Source organism: Gobio gobio (genome assembly GCF_949357685.1).
Source record: "Gobio gobio genome assembly, chromosome: 1".
In the NCBI taxonomy this organism is placed as follows: Eukaryota; Metazoa; Chordata; class Actinopteri; order Cypriniformes; family Gobionidae; genus Gobio; species Gobio gobio.
In genome coordinates this window covers 41,320,353-41,343,439 of record NC_137097.1, presented here as the reverse complement: position 1 = coordinate 41,343,439, position 23,087 = coordinate 41,320,353, and the positions used below count along the sequence as shown (strand labels likewise).

General features: G+C 39.2%; 2 protein-coding genes across 22 annotated transcripts in view; one reads left to right on the top strand and one right to left on the bottom strand.

Annotated features, from left to right (window-relative positions):
• Positions 1–619: 619 nt before the first annotated feature.
• Positions 620–9,930, top strand: cbx7a (chromobox homolog 7a). Of its 2 annotated transcripts, XM_079817264.1 has the most exons (7): positions 620–950; positions 2,022–2,065; positions 5,164–5,206; positions 5,397–5,462; positions 5,574–5,640; positions 5,791–6,142; positions 7,039–9,930. In XM_079817264.1, exons 3-7 carry the CDS (start codon positions 5,193–5,195, stop codon positions 7,641–7,643), a joined length of 1,104 nt encoding a protein of 367 aa, XP_079673390.1. In that variant the 5' UTR covers positions 620–950; positions 2,022–2,065; positions 5,164–5,192; the 3' UTR covers positions 7,644–9,930. The 2 variants fall into 2 exon arrangements, with proteins under 2 accessions (XP_079673390.1, XP_079673389.1); XM_079817263.1 differs by lacking the exon at positions 5,164–5,206 and having other exon boundaries at positions 641–950.
• ep300b (EP300 lysine acetyltransferase b) overlaps positions 8,949–23,087 on the bottom strand; it is a 46,638-nt gene continuing 32,499 nt past the window's right edge. For 13 of the 20 annotated variants that reach the window (XM_079817095.1, XM_079817114.1, XM_079817110.1 and 10 more), the window contains exons 18-30: positions 22,410–22,649; positions 19,563–19,651; positions 17,126–17,236; positions 16,905–16,961; positions 16,721–16,798; positions 16,125–16,192; positions 15,801–15,951; positions 14,564–14,710; positions 14,141–14,420; positions 13,866–14,033; positions 13,478–13,639; positions 13,119–13,400; positions 8,949–13,012 (exon numbers count right to left, since the gene is read on the bottom strand). In XM_079817095.1, the coding sequence (XP_079673221.1) occupies positions 10,106–13,012; positions 13,119–13,400; positions 13,478–13,639; positions 13,866–14,033; positions 14,141–14,420; positions 14,564–14,710; positions 15,801–15,951; positions 16,125–16,192; positions 16,721–16,798; positions 16,905–16,961; positions 17,126–17,236; positions 19,563–19,651; positions 22,410–22,649 (4,740 nt within the window). In that variant the 3' untranslated portion in view covers positions 8,949–10,105. The remainder of the gene's footprint in view (positions 13,013–13,118; positions 13,401–13,477; positions 13,640–13,865; positions 14,034–14,140; positions 14,421–14,563; positions 14,711–15,800; positions 15,952–16,124; positions 16,193–16,720; positions 16,799–16,904; positions 16,962–17,125; positions 17,237–19,562; positions 19,652–22,409; positions 22,650–23,087) is intronic. The other 7 variants (XM_079817113.1, XM_079817097.1, XM_079817096.1 and 4 more) reach the window with 3 other exon arrangements.

The window sequence follows — 23,087 nt, the reverse complement described above, 5'->3', positions numbered from 1 at the left end:
GCCTTGCCAATTTAAACAGTCCAGCTTATGAAATGTATATTTGATATTATATCTATGTAAAGAAAAATGCAGTTGCATTGTTCTTGCATTCCATGTAAAAAGTCTGGCGAGTAAAATAAAAAAATGTAGCCAATGGCGACTGAAGTTCCAGTGTGTCTGTTACGTCTGTAAGACGTCTGCTAAAGATCTGTTAATCTGGAAAGCATCTGCTGTGTAAAAACATCTGATAAACGTCTTTGAAAAATCAGTTTTACATGCATTGTAAATCTTAAACATATCTTAAAGACATCTTCTAAATGTCTATATGAAATCAAATAGATGTCTCTGAGATGTAGCCTACTTGTGCTATGTGGGTAGGATTAATATTATAGTTTTACAGATGAATTAACTCTAATACATTAGACACTATATGTAAACCAGTTGTTAAAACATTTGTAATCTTTCATGTAAATTTGTATCTAATAACAACACAAGTTGGATAGTTACTAGTAACAGGAAATACATAATGCTAACTGCTAACTAATAAATATGACCTTGAGAAAATGACTTTAAATAGTAAAATATGACAAAAATAGTTACTTGTTAGAAGAATAAATGTTAGCACTGCTTGCCATAGAGGGAGAAGTGGGTGGGCGCGAGCGCGTAGAGCGTGCACGCGCCAAGCCAAGCCAGTGCGTGCATGTGTCGCAGATTTTAAAACTCAGAAAGAGCTGGAACAGCGGCAGACCTGATGGTGCACCAAGAGTACCAGTGGGTTTAAATCCTAAAAAAAAAACACTCTCAGAGTCTACGCAGTGTAGTTAAGCGACATTTTATCCCCTGAAGAGGAAAAACGGGAGAGATCAGAAACTATATTTGCTGCACTGGATGATCTCATTAACATGGAGCTGTCATCAATAGGAGAGCAAGTGTTTGCTGTGGAGGCAATAACGAAGAAGAGGATAAGAAAGGTAAGGACCTTGCTGTGCGTGTGAAAAGGCATTGCGTTCAGTTGATTTTAATGCAATGTGTTATGCACACACTATTTACTTTCTGTTTTGAAATGATTAATTCCCCCTAAAGTCCGCACAGTTTTCATCCATTGCCAGTTCTGGAATGACTCATGAGTGAATAATACCTAAGCTTGCGTAACATTTCGGAACTTTTTCGTTGCATGACTTCTGGCGTGCAAAACATTGCGGTAACTTGTACATGCAATTCTCCAAAGTTGGTGGCTTTTTATAACGGCTCGCGCTTGAATCGCGAGCGCTATAGATGAAGGGGGTGTGTGAGAACAGCGCGCGTGTCATCCTCTTCGCCATAGATGCGCGTTTCGCTCGGAAAATCGCCGCGTTTCGTAGCTACGCAGTTTATTTATACGGGTGCAGGGTCAAGGATGATGCGTGTACCATCCGCGCAGTTGTCAAAATAATCGGACCAGTTAAGACCAACTGCAGACTGAACAAGATTAAAGATATTTAAATAAGGATAAATACAATATGTCATGTTTATTAATAGAGCACGCAAGTATCTATTTGGTAGGTGTTTTGTTATTTATCTATTATTTTGTGTGTAGTATTCAGCCAGATGTTGTAATGTAGCCTACAGTAATAGCTAGTGATGAAGATGATGACTAACGCTCTATGTGCACGCGGGTTTCGTTTCGTACGCTCGAGCATGACGGGGGAAAGACCTTCGCCGCTCCACACGTTGCACAAAACGAGTTGTTTACGCGTTTCCATGGCCCCACCTATTTCCATCCCGTGAATGTTCCTGAAACCCGATGTTTTTTTTTATGGAACTCGTTCACCCCTCTGTGACATCACGCGCCGTAACAGTAGCGAGTGCAGCGCCGTTTTCATCCTGCATAATCTTCTGTCAAAATACTACCGAGTGTTGACATCTTAAAGACACAGGCATGCTTTTTGAAAATCTGTGGGATGTTTGTATCATGGATTTGTTGAGAATAGTATGGTGACGTATGTCTCCCTCTGAACTCTAAAAGTGAAAGCGACTCCTTTTCGTTCTTTCTCTCGTTTCAGGGAAATGTGGAATATCTGCTAAAGTGGCAAGGATGGTCGCCTAAGTAAGTTCTCATATTGGTAATTTTGTCAAAAGATCAAAACTGTCACATGTGGGTGAATCCCACGACAACATGTCAAGGTTACATTTCTATAGAAGCTTGTTTCCGCTATGGAATGAGGAGAAAAAAAATTAAGATAAGTGCAACTTTTTATCTGACTAATTGATATCTGATAATAGCAACAACAAAAAAAATTCTCAGAATTGAGAGAGCTTTTTCTTGCAATTACGAGTTTAGCCTATATCTCTCAACTCTGACTTTCCTTACAAAAAAATAAGTATATTTCATTTCAGTTCATTTTATTAAGTATACTTAAGTAAAGTTCAAGTATATTTTAAATATACTTTAGGTAGTAAGTTCACTAGAAATACACTTGTAAGTGTACTATTTCAATACTAAATTAGCCACTTTGAAGTATACTCGGTTTAGTAGTTTTATACTCTATATTTGTGTTTTCTTTAAGTGAACATAATACTTATAGTTTACTATTTATATATTATTTAAGTATACTCCTATAGTAGTATACTTATGCACTTTAAGTATACTACTATGTTCCTACGTGGGTATTATTTTTTTATACTTGAAATATACCTTTAACTGTACTTTAACTCGTTCCATTTTAAAAACATTTCATTCTAGCTTCATGCTTTTTTTTTGCAACACTTGAATGTGGGTAAGTTCATAATTTTTTTTTTTGTTTTGTTTAAAGTAACATCATTTTTTTTTTTAAAAAAAGACTATGTCCGGATGGGATTCAGAGCAATGATCATAACATAGATGGAATAAGTCAAGTCCATCAGCACCCTCAAAGCTTCACTGTCGTCAACCCAACCTGATTTATATGCTGTTTAATGTTTGATGATCGTGTTATTTTAAATTTTTTATTAATTACATTAACCCATTTTACATACGTAAGCAATGCTTCTATCGCTGGTTTCTGCTTCTTCTGTTGTGTTTTGATCAGGAGATTCAGTACTCTTTCAGAAAATGCGTAATAGTGCTACTACCATATAACAGTGAAAACATGGACAGCCGGAAAATTCAGTCATTGGTGGGGAAAGAGTAAAGTAGATTTGAAGTAGTACACTACCAGTGGACTAGCCTACGCAAAAATTCAGATACTCAGAATTAGGAACATATCTGTTTTCTTTATAAATCAATATTTTCAAACAATGTAATTTTATAAGGCACTATGTTAAACAAGTATGTGAAAAAAGTATTTAAAGTATTAAATCCAAGCCAAGTATACTTAGAATACTTAATTATACTTTTAAGTATATCTTGATCAAAAGAGGCCAAATATACTAAGACTTTTCTGTCAGTCAAGTATACTTAAGTGCAGTTTTAAGTATACTTCTGAGAAGTATATTAAAAGTAGACTGAAAGTATACTTTCTTATTTTTAGTTTAAAAGTACACTAATTGCACACTTGAATAAACTTCTTTTTTGCAAGGGTTCTTTTCTCAGAATTGAGATAAACTCACAATTACGTGTTATAAAGTGTGAATTGTAAGATATAAACTCGGAATTCTGTGGAAAAAAGTCAGAATTGTGAGTTTATCTCAAGACAATTTTGACATTTTCTTACAATTACAAGTTTATATAACACAATTCTGGCTGTATAACTCGCATTTGCGTGTTATAAAGTCAGAATAGCGAAAATGCAAACTCGCGATTGCAAGAAAAATAGTCTGAATTATGAGATGAAAAGTTGCAATTACCTTTTTTATTTTTTATTCAGTGGCCGAAACAAGCTTCCTTACATTTCACCCCCCAAAAAAGATTCAAATAAAAATTAGAAAATTGGATTTTGGATAAAAACACAGCATCACATTATTTTCATATTTTACGGCTGAATCTATCGAAACTTGTCAAGAACATGTCCTGATAATTTCACATCAAAATCAAAGAAAGAAATAACCAACTTGATGATAATGAAGCCTATATTTAAGAACATAGATGCTGTGCATTGCAACATTACTTTCATGACAATTCCTATTGCTAATGAATTTGTAATTCAATAAATGTAATTTTTTTATTGATCTGAGGCAGAACAATTAATACTCTTAAGTATAAATACTTTGCGGTATCATCATTATTTTACAATAAAAATTAGACTTAATTGTCGTGGAAATGTTGCAATGCTTATTTCTAAATATTTTGAGTTTGGGGTGAAACATGACCCAAGTATGTTCTTGACAGGTTTGATGAAATTCGCCCATGTCATAAAAGATATCCTCGTGAGACCCAGGAATAGACGTTTTGCCTCTGAGGACATAATATTTTAGTGAATTTCAGAGCTTTTCAGAGATACCAAATATTTGGCGGTTTTACCTTGACAACTCTCTCTCTCTCTCCTTGGTCTTTAAAAATGACTGAATGATCAAATTTAGAACTCTTATGGAAATATGATAATATGTTGGAATTATGATTTAAGTCTGACTCATTTTCAAATTGTTTGGCAGAAATCAACATCTCAGGAAAATGTTATGGGGTTTCAAATCAGAATATGACTTTCTTTTGCAAAACGGCATTGATTTGATGACCTCTGTTGAAGACACCAGGACTTACACCATGACATATCAGGCATTTAATTTGAAGACACAAGTGAATAGGGAAATAAATTATATATCAATATCCTTATGAAAATATTCTTAATTTTTTACTCCCATTATCTTTTTTTATTACATGTTGCCCCAAAAACACATTCATATGCAAATTAGATACAGAATGGGAATGGCATTTATGGCCATGTTTACATGCATATTGCATAAAGTAAAATGCTATATCAAATTCTGTTATATATTTCATAACAGAATTGAGAATGTTCTTGTATTTAAAAAAAAAAGAAGCTTGAAACATAAAAATTGATTGGTAAATGAAAAAAAAAATCCCTGTCGTTTTTGCTTATTCATGTCTTTTCGTGTATTTTAATAAATGGGTCCTGGTGTCCACTACAGAGGACATAGCATAACATAGGAATAACATATTTTTTCAAAAATGTCTTTATTCCTTTAGTCGTTATTATAATATTATTTGCTTGTTATGCTCCATTGACTTAAAAAAAACTAAATTCACAAAACTTTTTTTCTGGTTCTCAGGAGGATATCACACAAGAGAAGACAATGGGATGCTGTGTTTAAAGTAATAAGAATGAATAAGATTTGTTTTGCAATTTATTGTTTTGTTTTTTTCAATTAAAAAGTAGCAATGAACTATTCAAATGAACATTATCAGACAAAAATTTAATTTTTAATTCCGGGCAAAAAATAATCTGTGCTTGAAACCGGTTCGGTAATGTTCTGCTCCAATGATATGTTTGTGTGAATGTCAGGTACAGCACCTGGGAACCAGAGGACAACATATTGGACCCTCGCCTGGTCCTCGCCTACGAAGAAAAGTAAGTCACACTCTGGGAACCTTCAGTTATGAAATGAATAGGCTAGAGGCAACGGGATGTTCTTTCCTTTCCATCTCCCCATTCCTTAGCATATATATCTCTTTCTAACAGAGAGGAGAAGGACAGAGCGCTGGCTTATAAGAGAAAAGGCCTGAGACCACGTCGAGTTATCCTGCGGGTATGAGTTAGCTTTATTATTTTTCATTATTAAGTATAGTTTTTACAAATCTGATTAACATAATAAAATAAATCCGCTGTACTATGGCGTCCCAGAACTGCTGGAGGATCTGTATTTTGTGTGTTTGTGCATAATCTAAACATCCAACAGAATATCTACCCAATGGACCTACGAAGTGCACACAAGGTTCCAGATAAACCCAGCCCGAGAATCCGCCTGTCACTCACCCGTTCCATGGGGACAGAACTTGACCAGAATGGACGGCGCTGTAGAGAAGGTGTTGGCTTCCGCCGTATAGAAAAGCGCAAGAACAGGCAGTGCAGGTCCAAACTCATGGATGACTTCAAACTATCCCAGCAACCAACCAGACTTCCATTTCCCGCAAAAGACTCTGCAGAGAAAGAGTGGAATGAAGACGAGGAAGATGAGCAGAAGAAAAAGGTCAAGAAGATGATAATAAATGAAGAAAACACAACAGAATTGCACCCGGACATTCCAAGTGGTAGGTGTTGTGTGGCATTGATACAGTAACTGTTGCTAAGATACTCTGCATGGAGCATATTCAGGGGTCATGAGGGCCATTCTGAAAAATCTTGTCAGATATTTCTGACTCACAGTGACAACTAACACGTGTGATTTAGAGAAAAATTATTGAATATGCTCAACCGTGAAGTAGTTCACCCAATACTGGCAATGTATCATTTCATTCCAAACCTGCAAGATATAGACAGGCCGTCAAAAAAAAAAGAAAAAAAAAAGCAGTCCATATGACAATTGTGGTAAATTTCACCTTTTGTGTGAAGAACAAACTCATTTGAATAGTTGAAAATATATTAAAAAAACATCTTAAGACACAAGGTTGTGTCAGGTTTTAATGACAGTCACATTTAACATGTCTTGTGATCAATCATCGATGTGAAAACCTGATGTGTCGTCTTGAAGCAGCAAGTCTAAATGTGAGCTTTTCCCAAAAACACCATAAGCCATTGGTGACAATAGTTTCTATGATCGATTTGGCCTTTCGGGAAACACATCCCAGGTCAATTTGCCCCTTATTTGATAAAATAACAAATTTCACAAAGTAGTCCATCCGGCTCATGCACTATATTCCAATTCTCCTGAAGTTATGCTGTAGATTTGTGTGAGGAAAAACAAAAAAAAACATGATATTTTAATTGTTATTCATCGACTGCAATCGCTTTTGAATCCCTTTCGCATCCGGGTACATTCAAACTTGCCGTTAAAGGTGCATCACGCCAGGTTTCTAAGTCTGGGAAGACTTTGACGTCAAACCTAGAATGACATTTCTTGAGGCAACACGAAAGAAAGTCAAATGTCTTCTGAACGACTAAATAATGTTTAGAGACCAAGTAACGAGTTTCTGTCGTTTTCTGCCAGGTAAAGAGATGTTTGAGGTGTACAACTCTTCCACGGAACAGGAATCTGTAATTACAATCAAAGAAACTGAGAACTGCGCTTCCATTTTTGACCATGAGGAGAAGCCAAGCGAGGATGCCTGTCCAGTCTTAGGAGCAACAGAAAACCAAGGTCCAGTCTTCGACACACAAAAGAACGAGCCAGTCACAAACACTGCAGGGGGTGAGGACTCTGTACGGGTATCACATGACACAACAAACACTGAGCAATCACTACACAACAGTACCAAGTCAGGTATAGAGAAAGGCGTGTTTGACAATGTACAGAACAGACCTTCGGTTATCGAGGTACATTTAAGTGCTAGATGTGAACAGGAAGAGGTAAGAGAAACAGGTGAGGTAGACAGTTCAGAGGCCAAAGAAAACGAAAGGATAGATGCTGACGTAACGGCAGAATGCACAACAACATTACAAGTTCCAGTTGACCAATCGCAGGCTTCCTCCGCCACCACAGTGTATCCTGAGAAAGTCGTTGTGACTCAGGTGACGATTAATTCCTTGACCGTGACCTTTAAAGAAGCCATGACTGCTGAAGGCTTTTTCAGCAGCTATGAGCTTGAGGTCTAGACTGACAAAGGAACCCAAGAGCAACATTACAATAGATTTCTGTACATTTAGTCAGGACCAAGTGAATAACACAGTTCGCAGTAGTGAAGCAGATATTGTCTAGGCAAGGTAAGGACACTTACAAGGCATTTTCTTCTCAAGTTTGTCCTTGTGTCATTGTGGTAAAATAATCGTTGAAGGACGACATTTCTGATTATACTCAGTGATGCTGTATGTCAAGACTTTAAGCATGTAAAGCAAATCTTTATATCTGTACCACTACTTTTCCATCAGCAGCAGTCATTGCACTTACTATGAACAGAAACCGTTTTTTAAGTTCCGAATCGAAGACACAACTACTGTTACATCGCCTCTTTTGTCCTGTAACTAACCAGGTGGGAAAAGGAAAGGCCACCTGGCTTTGTTTCCATATCTGCGCCTGAGCTCTCTTCACTCTGTTCGGAGGCCTTTGTGCATTTTTAAAGAGACAGTATTGGTTTACATTCACAACTGCTACAGTGGACGCTTTTGTAGGGGTAGATCCTGTTCATTCGAACACATGTGCTTTAGGTGTGCTTTTAGCATGGCAGAAATCAAAGCAGAGTTTAAATGACATGTTTTGGTCGTGATAGTTGAACATGGCTTGTCAGCTCTGTTGTTGCTCTCACATGTGACAACTACACTGTTTTTTTGCCTGTATTTACAGCAAATAAATGGGAAAATAAAGTTGTGGGTGATTTTAATTGACTTGTAACACTTTTTGGTGTTTTAACTGCCTCAGAGTAAAAAAATAGTCACATTGTGAGATACATACTCACACTGAGATATAAGTTGCGGGATATGCATGCAGACAAGTACAGAAAGTTGCAATTACGGTGAAAGAAGTTGCAATTGCAAAAGTCACATTGTGATTTATACAGTCTCAGTTACAAGAAAGTTAGATAGAAAGGGTCACAACTTTAAGACATAAATCTGCTTTTTTTTAATGGTGAGGCAGCTTTCATCAAATCTATTTAATATTAACCACTCAGAGAAAGCCACTAATGCCACAGTTTTGCCAGGCAATCTCTTTAGTTCCTTTAACCACCTTTATCAACAGTTTCCGGAGCAACAGGTTCTTCAGCGTCAGTCTGAACATCAACTAGCAATGACAGCTGGCTGATGAGTCAACTATGACCAGCCTAACAGCACTTATCAAAACAAAACCAAATCCAAGAGCACTGAACACATTCTGCTTGAGCCATATAAAGAGAAAGACGGAAGCAGAAAGGCAAGTGGTTACAAATTGTAATCTTCAAATAATCCCCAATAAATGACCAATAAATTAAATGTATCTTCATTTTATTAAAAAAAAGTAAGAAGTCCACAGTTTGTGTTTCCTTTGTACAGTACAAAATATTCAAAGTAAACTCCCAAAGTTCAGAGCAAAGAAAATTCTGGAAGTGGAGAAAAATTAGGAGTGGTACTGAAGGATGAAATTTGTGAAATCAGTGGCCTGTCGCTCCTCCTCAGTCGTTTCACTGCACCATACAGTTCATATGTGAAACGCTGCTCAATATGACATTGGCGCGAGCAGATGAATTCCAGCACCATATCCAGTACACACACACACACATACATACATACATACACACACACTTTCATCCAACCTGTACAGACACCTCCACTATCCAATAAGTCTTTTAAGGAGTGCACACACATTCTGAGGGCGGGTGTATGCGTCCAAGAACTTGTCCTGTTGCAGAAGCGGTGATGTCCAATGGAATTTCCAATATGGCATGAAATAAGATCCATTGGGCAGCAGAGCGCACACCAAACCCGATCCCCCAACACTGTAATTTATATTATACTCAATAACCTAAATCTCCAGCTAAAGTAAAGGAATAACTCCCCCATTTTAATAGGTATTAACAAAAATATATTCTATGTGAACTGTAGCAGTCTCTGGGAACACACCTGAACAAAATCCATCATGACAACAAATGAAAAAGCTAGAATAAATAAAATGCAAAACTCAAAATTTACAAGGAAGATATGCATGATGTTCAGATAATTATAATAACAATTTAGGCATCACAACGTTTGAAATGTTCCATATGACTGTAAAACACATAACAGAGACTGGTACATGGCCAAATATATATATATAAAAAAAGTCCTTAATCATTTGCACTTTAATTTTATACCACTTTTAAAATCTTAAAAAATATCTCTTGAAAAAGGAAACGTACTCCCCTGGACCTGACATTGAAAATATTACTTGTGGTTTGTTCTCTGAGGCTGAGAAACAATCCTCTCTTTGTACACAACTGGCAAAAGAAAAGAAAATAAACTCCCCGTACTTATTTATGTCGAATAATTGCTATCTCTCATAGGAGGGTCCGTCTTCAAAGCATTTATGCTTCACAGCATCTTTGCAGTATAAAAAAGCTAACACTGTCTCTGGTGAGGTTTTTGTCAATTTCATAATAACTATATGATGTCTAAAGGGTTAGATTCATGTTAATGCCAAGGTCCTGGCTACTAGGTGGAAGCATATCATTAGCTCCAGGTCCATGGAGTCCTGCCATTCCACTGAGCTGAGACAGCATGGCATTCTGATCTGCACCAAATCCGCCTGGGTCTTTAGAGTTGTGCTGAGGCTGTTGAGGAGGTGGAGGAGGTGGAGCCATGCCTGAGTGATGCTGCTGAAGGTGGCTGGGATGCGGTGAACCCGTTTGGGTCTGAGGCGAGATGTGGTGGGGCGAGGGCTGTGGTTGCAGGCGCGGGGACGGACTTGAGTGAGGTGGCTGGGACTGGGGTCGTGGAGAGGGCTGAGGGGAACAAACCTGGTTGCTGAGGGAGGATGGGAGCTGTTGGCCCTGCAAGTGCGGCGACTGAGACATCTGTTGCTGCGGGCTCATGGGGTTGTTCTGCTGTGCCGGCGAGGTGCCACTGAGATGATGTTGCTGCTGCTGAAGCATACGTTGATGTAAGGCCTGTTGCAGTAATGCCTGTGATGTCTGAAGACCGGGACCTCCTTGCGTGGACTGTGGACCTCCTCCAGGCCCCATGTCGGCACCCTGTGATGCTGCGTTCTGCTGCTGTTGCAACTGTAGCTGGTGTTGCTGCGCAAGTCTCTGTTGCAAGGCAGCTGCTGCTGCTTGCTGTTGTGCAGGGTTGCCTGGAAAGCTCTGCTGCTGTCCAGGTTGCACCCCTTGTAGTGGTTGGCCTCCTGGTGGGACTTGCATGTTACCCTGCTGACCTATGTACCCTTGCTGCTGTTGAAATGCGGCATGATTGCTCATTTGATGCTGCTGCTGTTGTTGTTGCTGCTGCTGTTGTTGTTGCTGCTGCTGCTGCTGCTGAAACTGTAGTTGCTGTTGCCTTCTCATGACCAGATCTCTGAATTGTGGATTCATGTTGGCCATGTTTGGAGCCCCCTGGCCCTGAATACCTTGCTGTTGCTGTTGTTGTTGTTGCTGCTGCAAGGCAGTAACTTGCTGCTGCTGTTGCAATAGCGGCCGCTGTTGCATTTGCTGCTGCTGTTGCATTTGCTGCTGCTGTTGCAATTGCTGCTGCTGCTGCTGCTGTTGCAATTGCTGCTGCTGGAGCTGAGAAAGTTGAGTCTGCATGTTAACACTCTGTCCAAGGTGCATGCCAGGCTGGGGCCCCCCAGTATTGACACCCACTGGTTGGCCTCCCATAGGTCCTGGTCCTCCCTGGGGTCCAGCAGGGCCACCTGTGCCTCCTTTATACTTGTGAACCCGTTGCTTGATAAATGCTGCCATTAGTTGTGGGCTAGACCGAAGAATATTGAGGACTTGCTGTTGCTGTAGGGGAGAGCTTGGAGATCGCAGGGTCCGCAAAAGTTCCTGCAGGGCTCCCTGGGGCAGATTGCCAGCTGCTGCCCCGCTTGCTACGCCACTCTGCAGACCAGCCTGCACCATACTCATCAAGGCATTTCTATTCATTTGGGGTGCTTGCTGTTGTTGCATTTGTTGTGGCTGTTGCTGCTGTGGTTGGGGCTGCATTGCGACCATTCCTGGCTGAGCCATCATGGAAGGTCTCTGCTGGGCTGACATACCCTGCCCTGCCCACTGTTGCTGCTGAGGCTGAAGTGGTGGGTTCATTCTCGGCTGCTGTAGATGCATTTGTGGTGGCATCTGACCTTGCACACCTGCCTGTTGAGGCTGCTGCTGCTGCTGCATGGGCCCAGCTCCCACCATCATTCCCTGAGGTCCTTGCTGCTGCTGCTCCATTGGCACCCTGTTCGCTGAAGCTTGAGCCTGCGGGGCTAACCCTTGTGGCCCTACCATGCCAATACCAGGGTGGGCAACTCCCATTTGTCCCTGTGGCTGTTGGTGCTGTGGCATCATGCCAGCCTGCGCAGCCTGCCTTTGTAGCAACTGAACCTGTGCCATCTTTCGCTGTGCATCTGCTACTTGCTGAATCTTCATGGCTATCTCCACAGCTGCTGGCGGAGGACCTGAAGGTTGCTGTTGTTGAGACATAGGTGCTGTGCCTGGGTTGCTAGGGAGTTGTGGAGGTGTCGCATGGCCAAGGCCTGGTTTACCTTGGGACTGTGGATTTGGGGAGGGACCTGTGGAATGGGGACCATATTGATTGTGCGGATGCGGAACCTGCCCCAAAGGTTGCTGAGGAACCATTTGGTGCTGTGGTGATGTCATCATCCCACCTGCACCTGGCATCTGTTGAAACTGATGGTGGACGGGATGCTGAGTGGGATGCTGAGGAGGCTGCTGGGGAGCTCCAGCTGGGACCCCACCCACACCAGGCTGGGGCAGAGACGTATGGTTCGGTGTCAACTGTGTGGGCGTCTGAGGCGTTGCAGGTTGCGTACCGACCGACGTTGGTGTGCTAGGACCCGTGGCCCCATTGTTGCCGGGTGATGGAAGACCTCCAGGCGGCCCACCTCCACATGGTGGTGGCTGCCCTACTCGCTGCATGGTGGCCATACGCCTACGCAGCATTTGCGCTTGCTGAAGCCTGTGTTGAAGCTGCTGCTGACGAAGCTTGTGCTTGATGTTAAGACAGAAGGGCACAGGACACTTGTTTTCCTGGCAGTGTTTGGCATGATAGCAACATAGCGCAATGAGTTGCTTACAGATGGGACAGCCACCATTGGTCTTTCGCTTGCAGCCCTTAGTATGTTGCACCACTCTCTTCATCTTCTGGCAAGATGGCAGAGAGCAATTAGCATTGCGACACTGACACGCATGCACCAGTGACTGGATGCAGCGCTGGATGCTGAGACGGCGCGAGTCACCAGGGTTCTGAGTGGAAGCTGCAGCTTGGTTGTTGCTCTCATCATCAAGACCCAGTCCAAGTTTCTCCATCTTATGTTCATGGCTCTTGGTGTTGTAGCAAGTGATGCAAAGATCATAATCCTACAAAAGGGAAAAAAAAGGATAGTTACAAAAATTGCAGTGATTGTCATGGATGAGGTTTGTTGGATAAAACAAAGTATCATACATTCGATCTGACATTTCTTACCTCACAAACAGTGCAGTGGAAGCGTGTCTCAACGTGGTGCTTGCATTCATTGCACGTGTAGACAAAGCGGTCCTGGCTCTGATTGTGCAGTTCCACTAGCATACACATGGAGCTCCATTTGGCCCGCCTTAGCGAGCTGAATTCAAGGTGCTTGTCTCGTGCAAGTGTTAGGAAAGCATCTCGTCCGTCCATCAGATCACAGGCCATTAGGGGGTCAGGGTCCGAAATGGGCGGAAGGGAATTGGCAGAAGGGCCAGCAATGAGACGGATAACAAAGAAAACCTTGAAATTAAGCAGAGTGTTGACATTTGTGAGTTCGGCCCAAACAAAAATGCTACATGTTTTTGCGTGCTACATACCTCTTTGTGTTTCTCCATAGTGGCATAGAGTTTTTGGGATAGATCATTGGAGACATTTGGCATGCCTGGTTTCTTTTTATTGGATCGACTCATGCTGCTTTTGTTTTTGCTAGTCTTCTTGCTGTTCTTCTTTTTGGCATTCTTGCTGTCCCCATTGGTCGCCTAGATGGTCAAAAGTCAATCAAATAAATATTAGTGTACCGCAGATGCACCAGAATGAACTAGTTATATGAATGAACCATCTAGTTAAAACCAAACCAAAAGGTTGTGCTCAGTTTCTCTAGATGTACTTTAAATGTTACTTAGTTTTTTGATGGTAGATGTTATGCCCAACAAACGTTTTCCTTTGGCACTTGAGCACAGGTTACAAATTTCGTCCATCACTTACATCAATGCTTTCACTAGAGGTGTTGTTCTCCTCTCTCTTCCGTTCTTCCTCCTCCTGTTCCAGCTCTTTAATACTTTCCTCCAACACATTAGGCCAAAAATCACCCTCAAAATATGGGAGCTCCTTCGCACTGGTCAGACGATCCTCTGTTGCTTGCTTAAAAATGTCCTAGGTGAGGGGAAGCATGCAATAGTTAGTAAAGGACTATTGTGCAGTATGTTGACTCAAGAATAAACTTCTATTATTGTCAATCAGAAGTACAGCTGTCGCAGTACCTTGTAGTCGTGTACAATTCTCTCAGCTACTGCTTTGTCAAGCATTTTCTTGTACCACTCTTGTAAGCGTTTAGGTTTGGGAATCTTCTGATCCGATGGGTGGCAGTGGAAGATGTAGTCGTCCCCCTCACTCGGTGGGCAAGCCCAGATGTGGCCAGTGACAAACCCCATTTTTCTAACGTACTCCAAGTATCCAATGAGGATCTCATGATATACTCCTGTTCTCAGGTGACGGGGTTGGAAAAAGTGCACACTGTCTAGATAGGAGATGTACACGCGTCTGCATGGAAAGAGAGAGACAGAGGATATCACTAAGTTACTTGAGTTTCTCAGACCCCTTTGTAATGCCATCCATGTGCACGAGAGAAGATTCAGTGTGTGCCTGAAGATGTGTGACTGTGCGTCTTTGTTTTGTTTTTTTACCTTTGATTGGGCGGAGGGCAGTCGGAGCCGTATTCTTGCACATGCATTCCAAAGAAGCAGACATCTGTTCCGTCAATATCCTCAAATGCAAACAGAGCTTTTGTCCTGTACGGGAATGACTCCGACATCTCACCACTATCAACAAACCTGTGATAGAATACATTCTTTAGATATTTTCATGTTGAACATTAAAAAGACCATTTCTCAAAAAGACACTACCATGAGGAATGAGGCCTCTGGAGTTTTCAATTAAGCAAGCATGAATAGTTATAAAAAAATGTACAGTTATATTATAAAAGATCCATTTCTTAATCCATTACTCTATATCAATATACTATACAAACTTGGTTATGGCAATGTTGTTGTTTTTTCATCTGCCTAAAAGCCTTCAGTTGGAAGTGATTTACAGAGTCAAAGCATCCTTTCCAATAATGGCAATGCAATGTAGTTAAGTCCAAGTTAAAGTCAGTAAAAAGACATCCCAAAGTGTGACAGTAAGCTGCCTCCTCTGAGACACTGTAGTTGAGTGCAAGGCAAAGATGTTAATGTTTAGTATGGAAAATCGTGGGCATTACAAGGTTTGCTTCATGCATTGATAATCGTTCATGTTCTTCATGATGCAGTGCTGCAATGTTTATTTACAAATCATTTTCCCTCAAAAATGATTTCTTGTCAAAACCAAACATTATCTTTTTTTACAGGCAATGCATCCCAACCTATGACTAGATTTTCAAGCTATGCGTTCAGAGATGCACAGTTGTTATTGTTAACTGAATCTATTAAACAGATTGTTAATTTAAATAAAGCTGAAATAAAATATAAATATTAGATGAAAAAACTTTTAAAAAAAAATACATTTTGCCTGAAATAACCATAAATAATAAACAGAAATATTAAAATATATATAATAAAATGAAAGCAAAAGCACAGAGCAAAATGACAAACTTCAACTGAAAATCTAAAAATAAAAGCCAATTCAAAATATTAATAAATACTATAATAATATAGAAATGATACTAAAATAACACTGGTTAGGGCGTTTGGTATAAATACCTACTACAACCAACAATACAGCAACTTGATGACCTTCAATGACAAAATCATTGTGTGAACAAGTGTATTACTGCATGTAAGGTTATGGATCATTGTTGTTAATTCATATCACAAGGGTTCACAATTTCAAAAATTCCAAAAACTTAAAAGAACCAACAACATAAAACGCAGCACTGTCCCTCACCTGGACTTCATGCCAGGTTTGACCTCCACCACTTTATCAGAGACGTGGACCACACGGACGGTGACATCACCAGATTCTGGATGACTCTGACGCTTCAGATAGTCGTTCACTCGAGTCTCCAGGTAGTTACCAAGCTTTGTCTGAGGAAGCCCTGTGATGAAGAGAAAGAAGAGCAGGGCATTTAAAAGAATACAAATATAGCATTTTACAATACAGCATGATAATTAATTATTATAAAACAGCGCAACACTGCATTGTCACACTCAAGATCCGCCAATATTTTTTTTATTACATGGCTCACTGAAATACGCAAAGCTCACTTACTTTTTGCACAGTATTTATTCTCCTTCCTTGTTGCACTGGCTTTTTTCAGACAGCCTCCACAAACAAACCTAAAATGGATGGGATTAAGAGAGAGAGAGAGGGATATTTGGTGTCAGATCTCTGCTTATGCAGATAACTTTGCTCTATATACGTAATAATAATAATTATATCATTATATATAATCAATCATACAGCTGAATAAAGTAATAGTAATAAAGGACATCAAGTCATCCTACATCTTCCATGTTTGCATACATTTTTTAATATGACCAATAAATAGAAGTATATTTATTTATTTACACACACACACACACCAACATTTGGTCCAACCTAGCTTGACTGAGTGACAGCTAAATTTAGTCTAACACGTTTTTCTTTTATTTGTGGTTTTATAAACATGAATTTATTTCAAATGTATTGCTTAAAATTTATGCATCCGAGTTTTAAACTGCATTTGATAGGATAAAATCCACGAAAGCTCAAATTAAGCCTTACGTTCATTGACCACTGGTTGACTCCATTTATTAAGAGTTTTAAGCCCTATTTTGCAGAGGAAAGTGTCCAAAAAAAAGTGCGCTCAAATAAAACTAGCTCACCCTGATGGCCATATTGTCTCATTGTGCAGAACGCATATCTGATGCATTTTTCTACCACAGTCGCCACATTCCATCAGTCTGAGGAAGAAAAGCGGAAACAAAGGTAAGACGACAACAACAACAAATCCACGCAAACTGAGTTGGTACATTCAGAGCGAGCAAATATGTGGAAAAGTAAACATACAATTCAGGGTCGAGGGTGTCGTTCTTTTTCCTTTGAAACTGATCTTTATTGATGGACCTAAGGAGAGAAGACGAGAGACAGAGAAACGGAGGCCGCCCAATCGAGTGGGTCATGAGAATCATTGAACGAACGTTCAACGGTATGAGATACTGAGGAATAACATCACGCCAATAACAATGAAGCAGAAGATCAAAACACAAGCGTGTAGATGGGTTACTCACGTTTGAGGCTGGGTTGGATCGTCCCCCAGGGATACATTCTCCCCCTGGATTTCGTTGAAACACTTCTCACAGAAGTGGTACCTGTCAGCAAGAAGCCCATATTTGGGTGAACTAGACCGTTCGCCAAGAGCACAGCCAATCACAGTGAGGGCACGTGGAAGCAGCCACCAATCAGGGCAGGGCAGGCCAGGAGACAGGCACACACAGGAGAAGGAGGTTCGTCGCCGGGGGCAGCCAATCATGAAGCAGGGATTTTGTGTGGGCAGATTGATTGATTGGTTGCGTGTAAATTTCGGAGCGGATGATTGGTCACATCAAAGCAGGCCAATGCAGACATCACAAGCGTTAAAAAAGGAGGGAGAGAAAGGGGGGAGGAGGAGGGCAGAATGAATATTTTAAAAAAGTGTGAGAAACAAAACCGTTATGAGGGACAAAGAGCTAAGTGTTGGACAGGTGGAGGGGCGGGTCAGATGTAGAAGAAGAAAATGAAACCAAAAGAGAGAGAGAGAGAGAGAGAGAGAGAGAGAGAAAGAGAGAGAGAGAGAGAGAGAGAGAGAGCAAGAGAGAGAGAGAGAGAGAGAGAGAGAGAGAGAGAGAGAGAGAGAGAGAGCAGGAAGCCGAGGCAAAGCACAGACGGTCTCCCTCACGTCCACTGAGCTCCAAAACAACCCAGAGGAGCGAGGGACAACAATGGACAGAGTGAATGAGAGAACAGGAGCAACAGAGACCCATCATCCTTCCTGTGCATTTTAAAGAGGGTCCCAAGACTTATTACCAAAACAAAATGTGTGACACATGAACAGTTAGTACACCCTGAAGTTGGTAGCATGAACTCTTAGTACAATATATCAATTTCTGAGAATTGGCTTTGTGTCAATCTTACAAAACATATCCAGGTCAATAAAAAATATTTTGCATAAAGACCATTAATATTTGACGTGATCATCATGCAAAATTATTTATAAGCAGCATAAAAGGCAATACAATTACATAATAATAATAATAAAAGTGTTATTACATTACAGCCTTTTATTTTTTAATAACATTTTTTATTATTAAAATATACAAATAAAAGCTTATAACCTATCACAATGTAATTGTTATGATACAACATTTTCAATGCTTTGCTAAAAATAATACTAATAAAATACAACCTTTTATTTTTAATAGATTTTTTAATTATCAAAATAATATAACTACATTTTTTTGATTATTATTATGATTACTACAACATAAAAAATTTGCAATATAAAATAACACAATGTTATGTTATAATATAATATATTTCAATGTTTTAATAACAATGTTTTAAATTAAATATTTGTTATTTAAATCCACATAAAGGCAACAATAATAACAACAACAATAATTATTATTGACTTTATGCTGATTTTTTGTTTTAGTAGCATTAACGTACATTAGTAGCATTTTTATACAACGAACGTAACTTGTATTAACTCTAAAGTAGCCAAATTAATACATAATTATTTTATCATATTTGTTTATGCCGAAACCTGTTATTCTGGTGAAAGATACTAACAGCAACTCTCTTATTTACATCGCCTTGCAAAGACTAAGATGAAGTAACTCAGAAAATTGACAATGATTTTCACTAACGCATAAGAGGAAGTGCACTGCAATAGTTTTGGTGCATCTTTCTTATTAGCGCTTTATTTTTCTGTGTTCGTAGCTACCAACTGAGGTAATCAACACAAATAATTGCCAACACACCTGCCAATACAAGTTAACTGGAAGAACATCAACGAAAAAGAATTGGAGACAAAAAATGCAGACCCTCTTTAAAATGGCCATTTAAAATCAGAAAAAGAGTGGAAATGTGAAATGTGGTCTATTTTGCCACCGAAAGTCAAATCAACAGGCCTGAAATTCAACACCCTGATGTGGGAAATATGTGCTCACCACAGAACAGCATTTACATTTTCACAAAGCACATGAACATTGACCTCTTACTACTTTAAAAATACTCACCTGAATCTTTTAACATACAAATACACAATGTCTATCAAATCTGAATATGTTTGTGTTTGTTAAAGTGTTCAGAAAACCAACAGCTTTAAAAATACTTCATTCTACCGCTGGGCTGCTTCACAGCAGCAGTTTTAATGCTGCCAGGCAACATGAAATTGATTTTAGGCTGAAATGCAAATGTATGATGATATGCCTGATGAGGTCAGTCAATTTACCCATCAGGCCACATTCACTATGATATAACTGTTCTTATGAATATAATAACTTGCTTCAGTTTGTATGCATAATACAGACCCGATTTAAGTCTCTTTGAACTTTCAAGTGGTTATTCTTACTCTAATATAACTGATAGCTCAATATTTTAATGGCTATACTGCATAGTATTAAGATAAGGATGTGAGCGATTATGCGTGTATGGTGAAAAGTGTATAGTGTGTATAATACTGACCTGTTCTGGTAACTGAAATAGGCAGCATCTCGAGGGATGGTACACAGCTGTTTGCCATAGCAGCACAGAGTTTGAGGAGAAAACTCCAACTGAGAGACAGGGATAAAGAGATTAAAAGAAAGAGAAAGAGGGAAAAAGAGTGGGGTTGCAATATCTCATTATTTCTGGACAGATAATGATATTAAAAGCAACAAACCACAATCCACCTCACAATGTGCCAAACACCACAACATAACCGTGGTAAAAACTATAAATAAGTGGCGTAATGCTTTTGTACCCGGAAATAGCAATAAGACAAAAGGATTACATTTATTGTTATTTAATCAAAATATTAAAACCAAACATTTATAATAATACCGGTAATAAAAGTACGAATTTATAATAAATTATTGAGGAGGATACAATGCAATACTAGAAATTGCGGTTAAGGCATGACCGTTGGACAGTGAAATTTAAAGAGCACCTATCATGGAATTTTGAAATTTACCTTTCATGTAGTGTGTAACATAGATCTAAGTGAACAAAAACATCCTGTGATAGCTTGAAATATGACAGTGCACCGTATATATAGTTATTTTCTTTCAAAAGTAAGAGTCGACTCTGAGTCATTTTTAAGAATCGTTAGAAGACCGAAGCTTTTTCTCTGACTAGATGACGTCAACTTGTCAAGTTATTTGAATACGATACGCCCACTTATTGCGCTCCAAGACGCCAGTGAAAACTAGAAAACATCATGGCCACGAGACGCCAGTGAAAACTAGAAAACATCATGGCCACGAGACGCTGTGTTCTGAAGTGCGACTCAAAAGCAAACTTTTTTCATCTGCCCAAGGATGAGCATTTGAAGACTAAGTGGCTTGAAGACAAACCATACATCGTCGCGATTGAGTGTTTATTAGTCGTCAAATGTATGTTTCGCGATCTCAGGAAGCTTTTATTATGGACTTCTATTATGGCACATGTTTCTTCTTCGTCTGTCTCTACATGGACTACATGTGCACAGAGCGCCCTCCGGCTGCCAGTATGAATTGAAAACAACACATAAGAGACTCAATCGCTCATGATTAGGCTATATCTGCGCATTTTGAGGAAGTATTGAATAAAAAATACTCCTCTGTTTAGAAATTTGACACAGACATATGAGAATCTATCAATATGTCTCCTCATCTGCACACTTTTGAACTAAAAGCCCTGAGGGATGTTGATTTGTCGCGAGTCTTCGTGAGGAGTTTTTTTATGAATGAGATCAGCTGAGGCTCATATTACAATCAAACAGTACCGACGCGGTTTTCATATTCATAACTCCTGACACATATTAACAAATTACTGTCACTATAAGACTTTGATGGGCGTTCCGTTTCCGAAAATATCTGCACAGACTAAACCAATCACAACTGACTGGGTCATCGGACCAATCACCACAGATTAGCGTCACGTAAAGGCGGGGTTTTGAAAAGTGAATCACTAAAGGAATCATTTGAGAATCTCTGTCAAAACAGGTAAAAATAAATGCATATTATAAGAAAACTAAAGTCTTTTTTGTCATTGCATGCATGCAAAACTGTTGTTGGGGACTTCTAAAACAATATTTGGAACATTTTAAATGCCATGATAGGTGCTCTTTAATTTCCATTTCCAGCCTTCACGAACAATTGACCGTTTGCAAAGACCCGCCCCCTTTAGTTACTGTTGCTATGTCCGACAAGCCATGGCACTCTCACACCACACACGTTCTCACGTAGAGAAAATACACTGACACTGACAACACGCCGACAGACAGGACAGAGCAAGTTACTTTTGATATGAAACAGTCTCAACTTTGAAATTGTAATTTTTTAAAGAAATTTAGACAACAAAAAGCATTTTGTGGCTCTTTAATGTGTCGTGATCACTGTAGTGCCTCAGTTAAAGCTGCTCGTGAACCGATCATTTTTATAAAAAAGTATAGATAGATATATATAAAGATAAATTATATATACAGTATATATGCAAATATTTCTTAAATATATACATGCACGTGTGTGTATTTATATATACATAATAATTATACACTTATTTTGGATGCAATTAATCACGATTAATTTTTCCCCAGCACTAATAGTTATATTAATAAACAAGTTTGGTGTTATATGGTAGTGGTTTATATTTCTCATAATAAATAATAGTAAGTATTTATAATAATGTAATAATGCATATTGATCATACATTCAAGGCAAGCATACTGCTTGCTTTAAGGATTTAAATTTTATATTTTATAATAAAATAATAATAACAAAATAAAAAATACTAGTTATATTACATTTTTGTATTAAATGGTAGTATATTAGAATTCTTTATTATTATTAATAGTAATAAAAATAAAAATAATCTCAATACTGATAGTTATATAATAACAAACTTAAGGTTAGTGTATTTTTATTACTACAATAGTATTATTATTACAACAGTAGTAATAATAATTATAATCATTAGCATTAATGCTAATAATGATAACAAATTTATTATTATTATTGATACTACTAATAACTAATAGATATTGTATGGTTGTATATTCTTACTAAAATCTGTTCTCCACGTTCTTTTTATAAACATAAATCTACAAAACAAAAAATTCTAACAAAATCTAAAAAACAAGAAATGCGATGCACAGACACACACACACACACACACACACACACACACACACACACACACACACACACACACACACACACACACACACACACACACACACACACACACACACACACACACACACACACACACACACACACACACACACACACACACACACACACACACACACACACACACACACACACACACACACACACACACGTGGCTCACCTTCCTTCCACAGCAGTACCCCATTTCCTGCATAACGGGGTCTATTTCCTGTTCAAAGACCTCAGCCAGTTTGGAGCAGTATTTATACACCCGTGACGTCTTCCTGTTATACAGCCAGGCGTTATTGAACATCAGCCACACGTCGTCCACGTACTGCCAGGGCTCCTGGTACTGACCCGTGTCCAGCTTACGCTTGATAGTGGACAAGTCCATAGGGTTTTTTACTATGTCAAAGTAATCCTGGAGGACGGAGTCCAGACCACAGTAAGACGGATGAAGGATGAAGGCCATCATTGTCATCATCATGAGATGAAATGAAGTTCCAATCAGATGGATGGTGGCCCGGCAGGTTGAGAATCAGGGGGAGAGAAGAGGGTGCAGGGGGACAATGTTGAGCGCTGTAGAAAAGGTTCACATGCACAAACAGAGAAAAACGTAACAGACTCCCACTGCCTCACTCAAATCTGTACCCTATTTCTCTCCTGTTCTCCCATACACACACAAAAACACACACAAATCTTTGGGCCAGCGCCAATGATGGCAGACGAACTGGGGTGGGCAAAGATATTTGAACATGATATGGTCATATAGTAGTCGGAATCGCATTCAAAATGTCAAGAAATGCCTGGAAAATTATACTTTGCATAAAGAAAATTTAGCAAATTTTTAAGACCTGTG

What these genes read in the sequence shown, in the direction of transcription:
- cbx7a (XM_079817263.1), top strand. Translation starts at nt 882, where the DNA reads ATGGAGCTGTCATCAATAGGAGAGCAAGTGTTTGCTGTGGAGGCAATA. An exon ending in TGGCAAGGATGGTCGCCTAA is followed by an intron (nt 2,066 to 5,396) that starts GTAAGTTCTCAT and finishes TGTGAATGTCAG; the next exon opens with GTACAGCACCTGGGAACCAG. An exon ending in GCACCCGGACATTCCAAGTG is followed by an intron (nt 6,143 to 7,038) that starts GTAGGTGTTGTG and finishes GTTTTCTGCCAG; the next exon opens with GTAAAGAGATGTTTGAGGTG.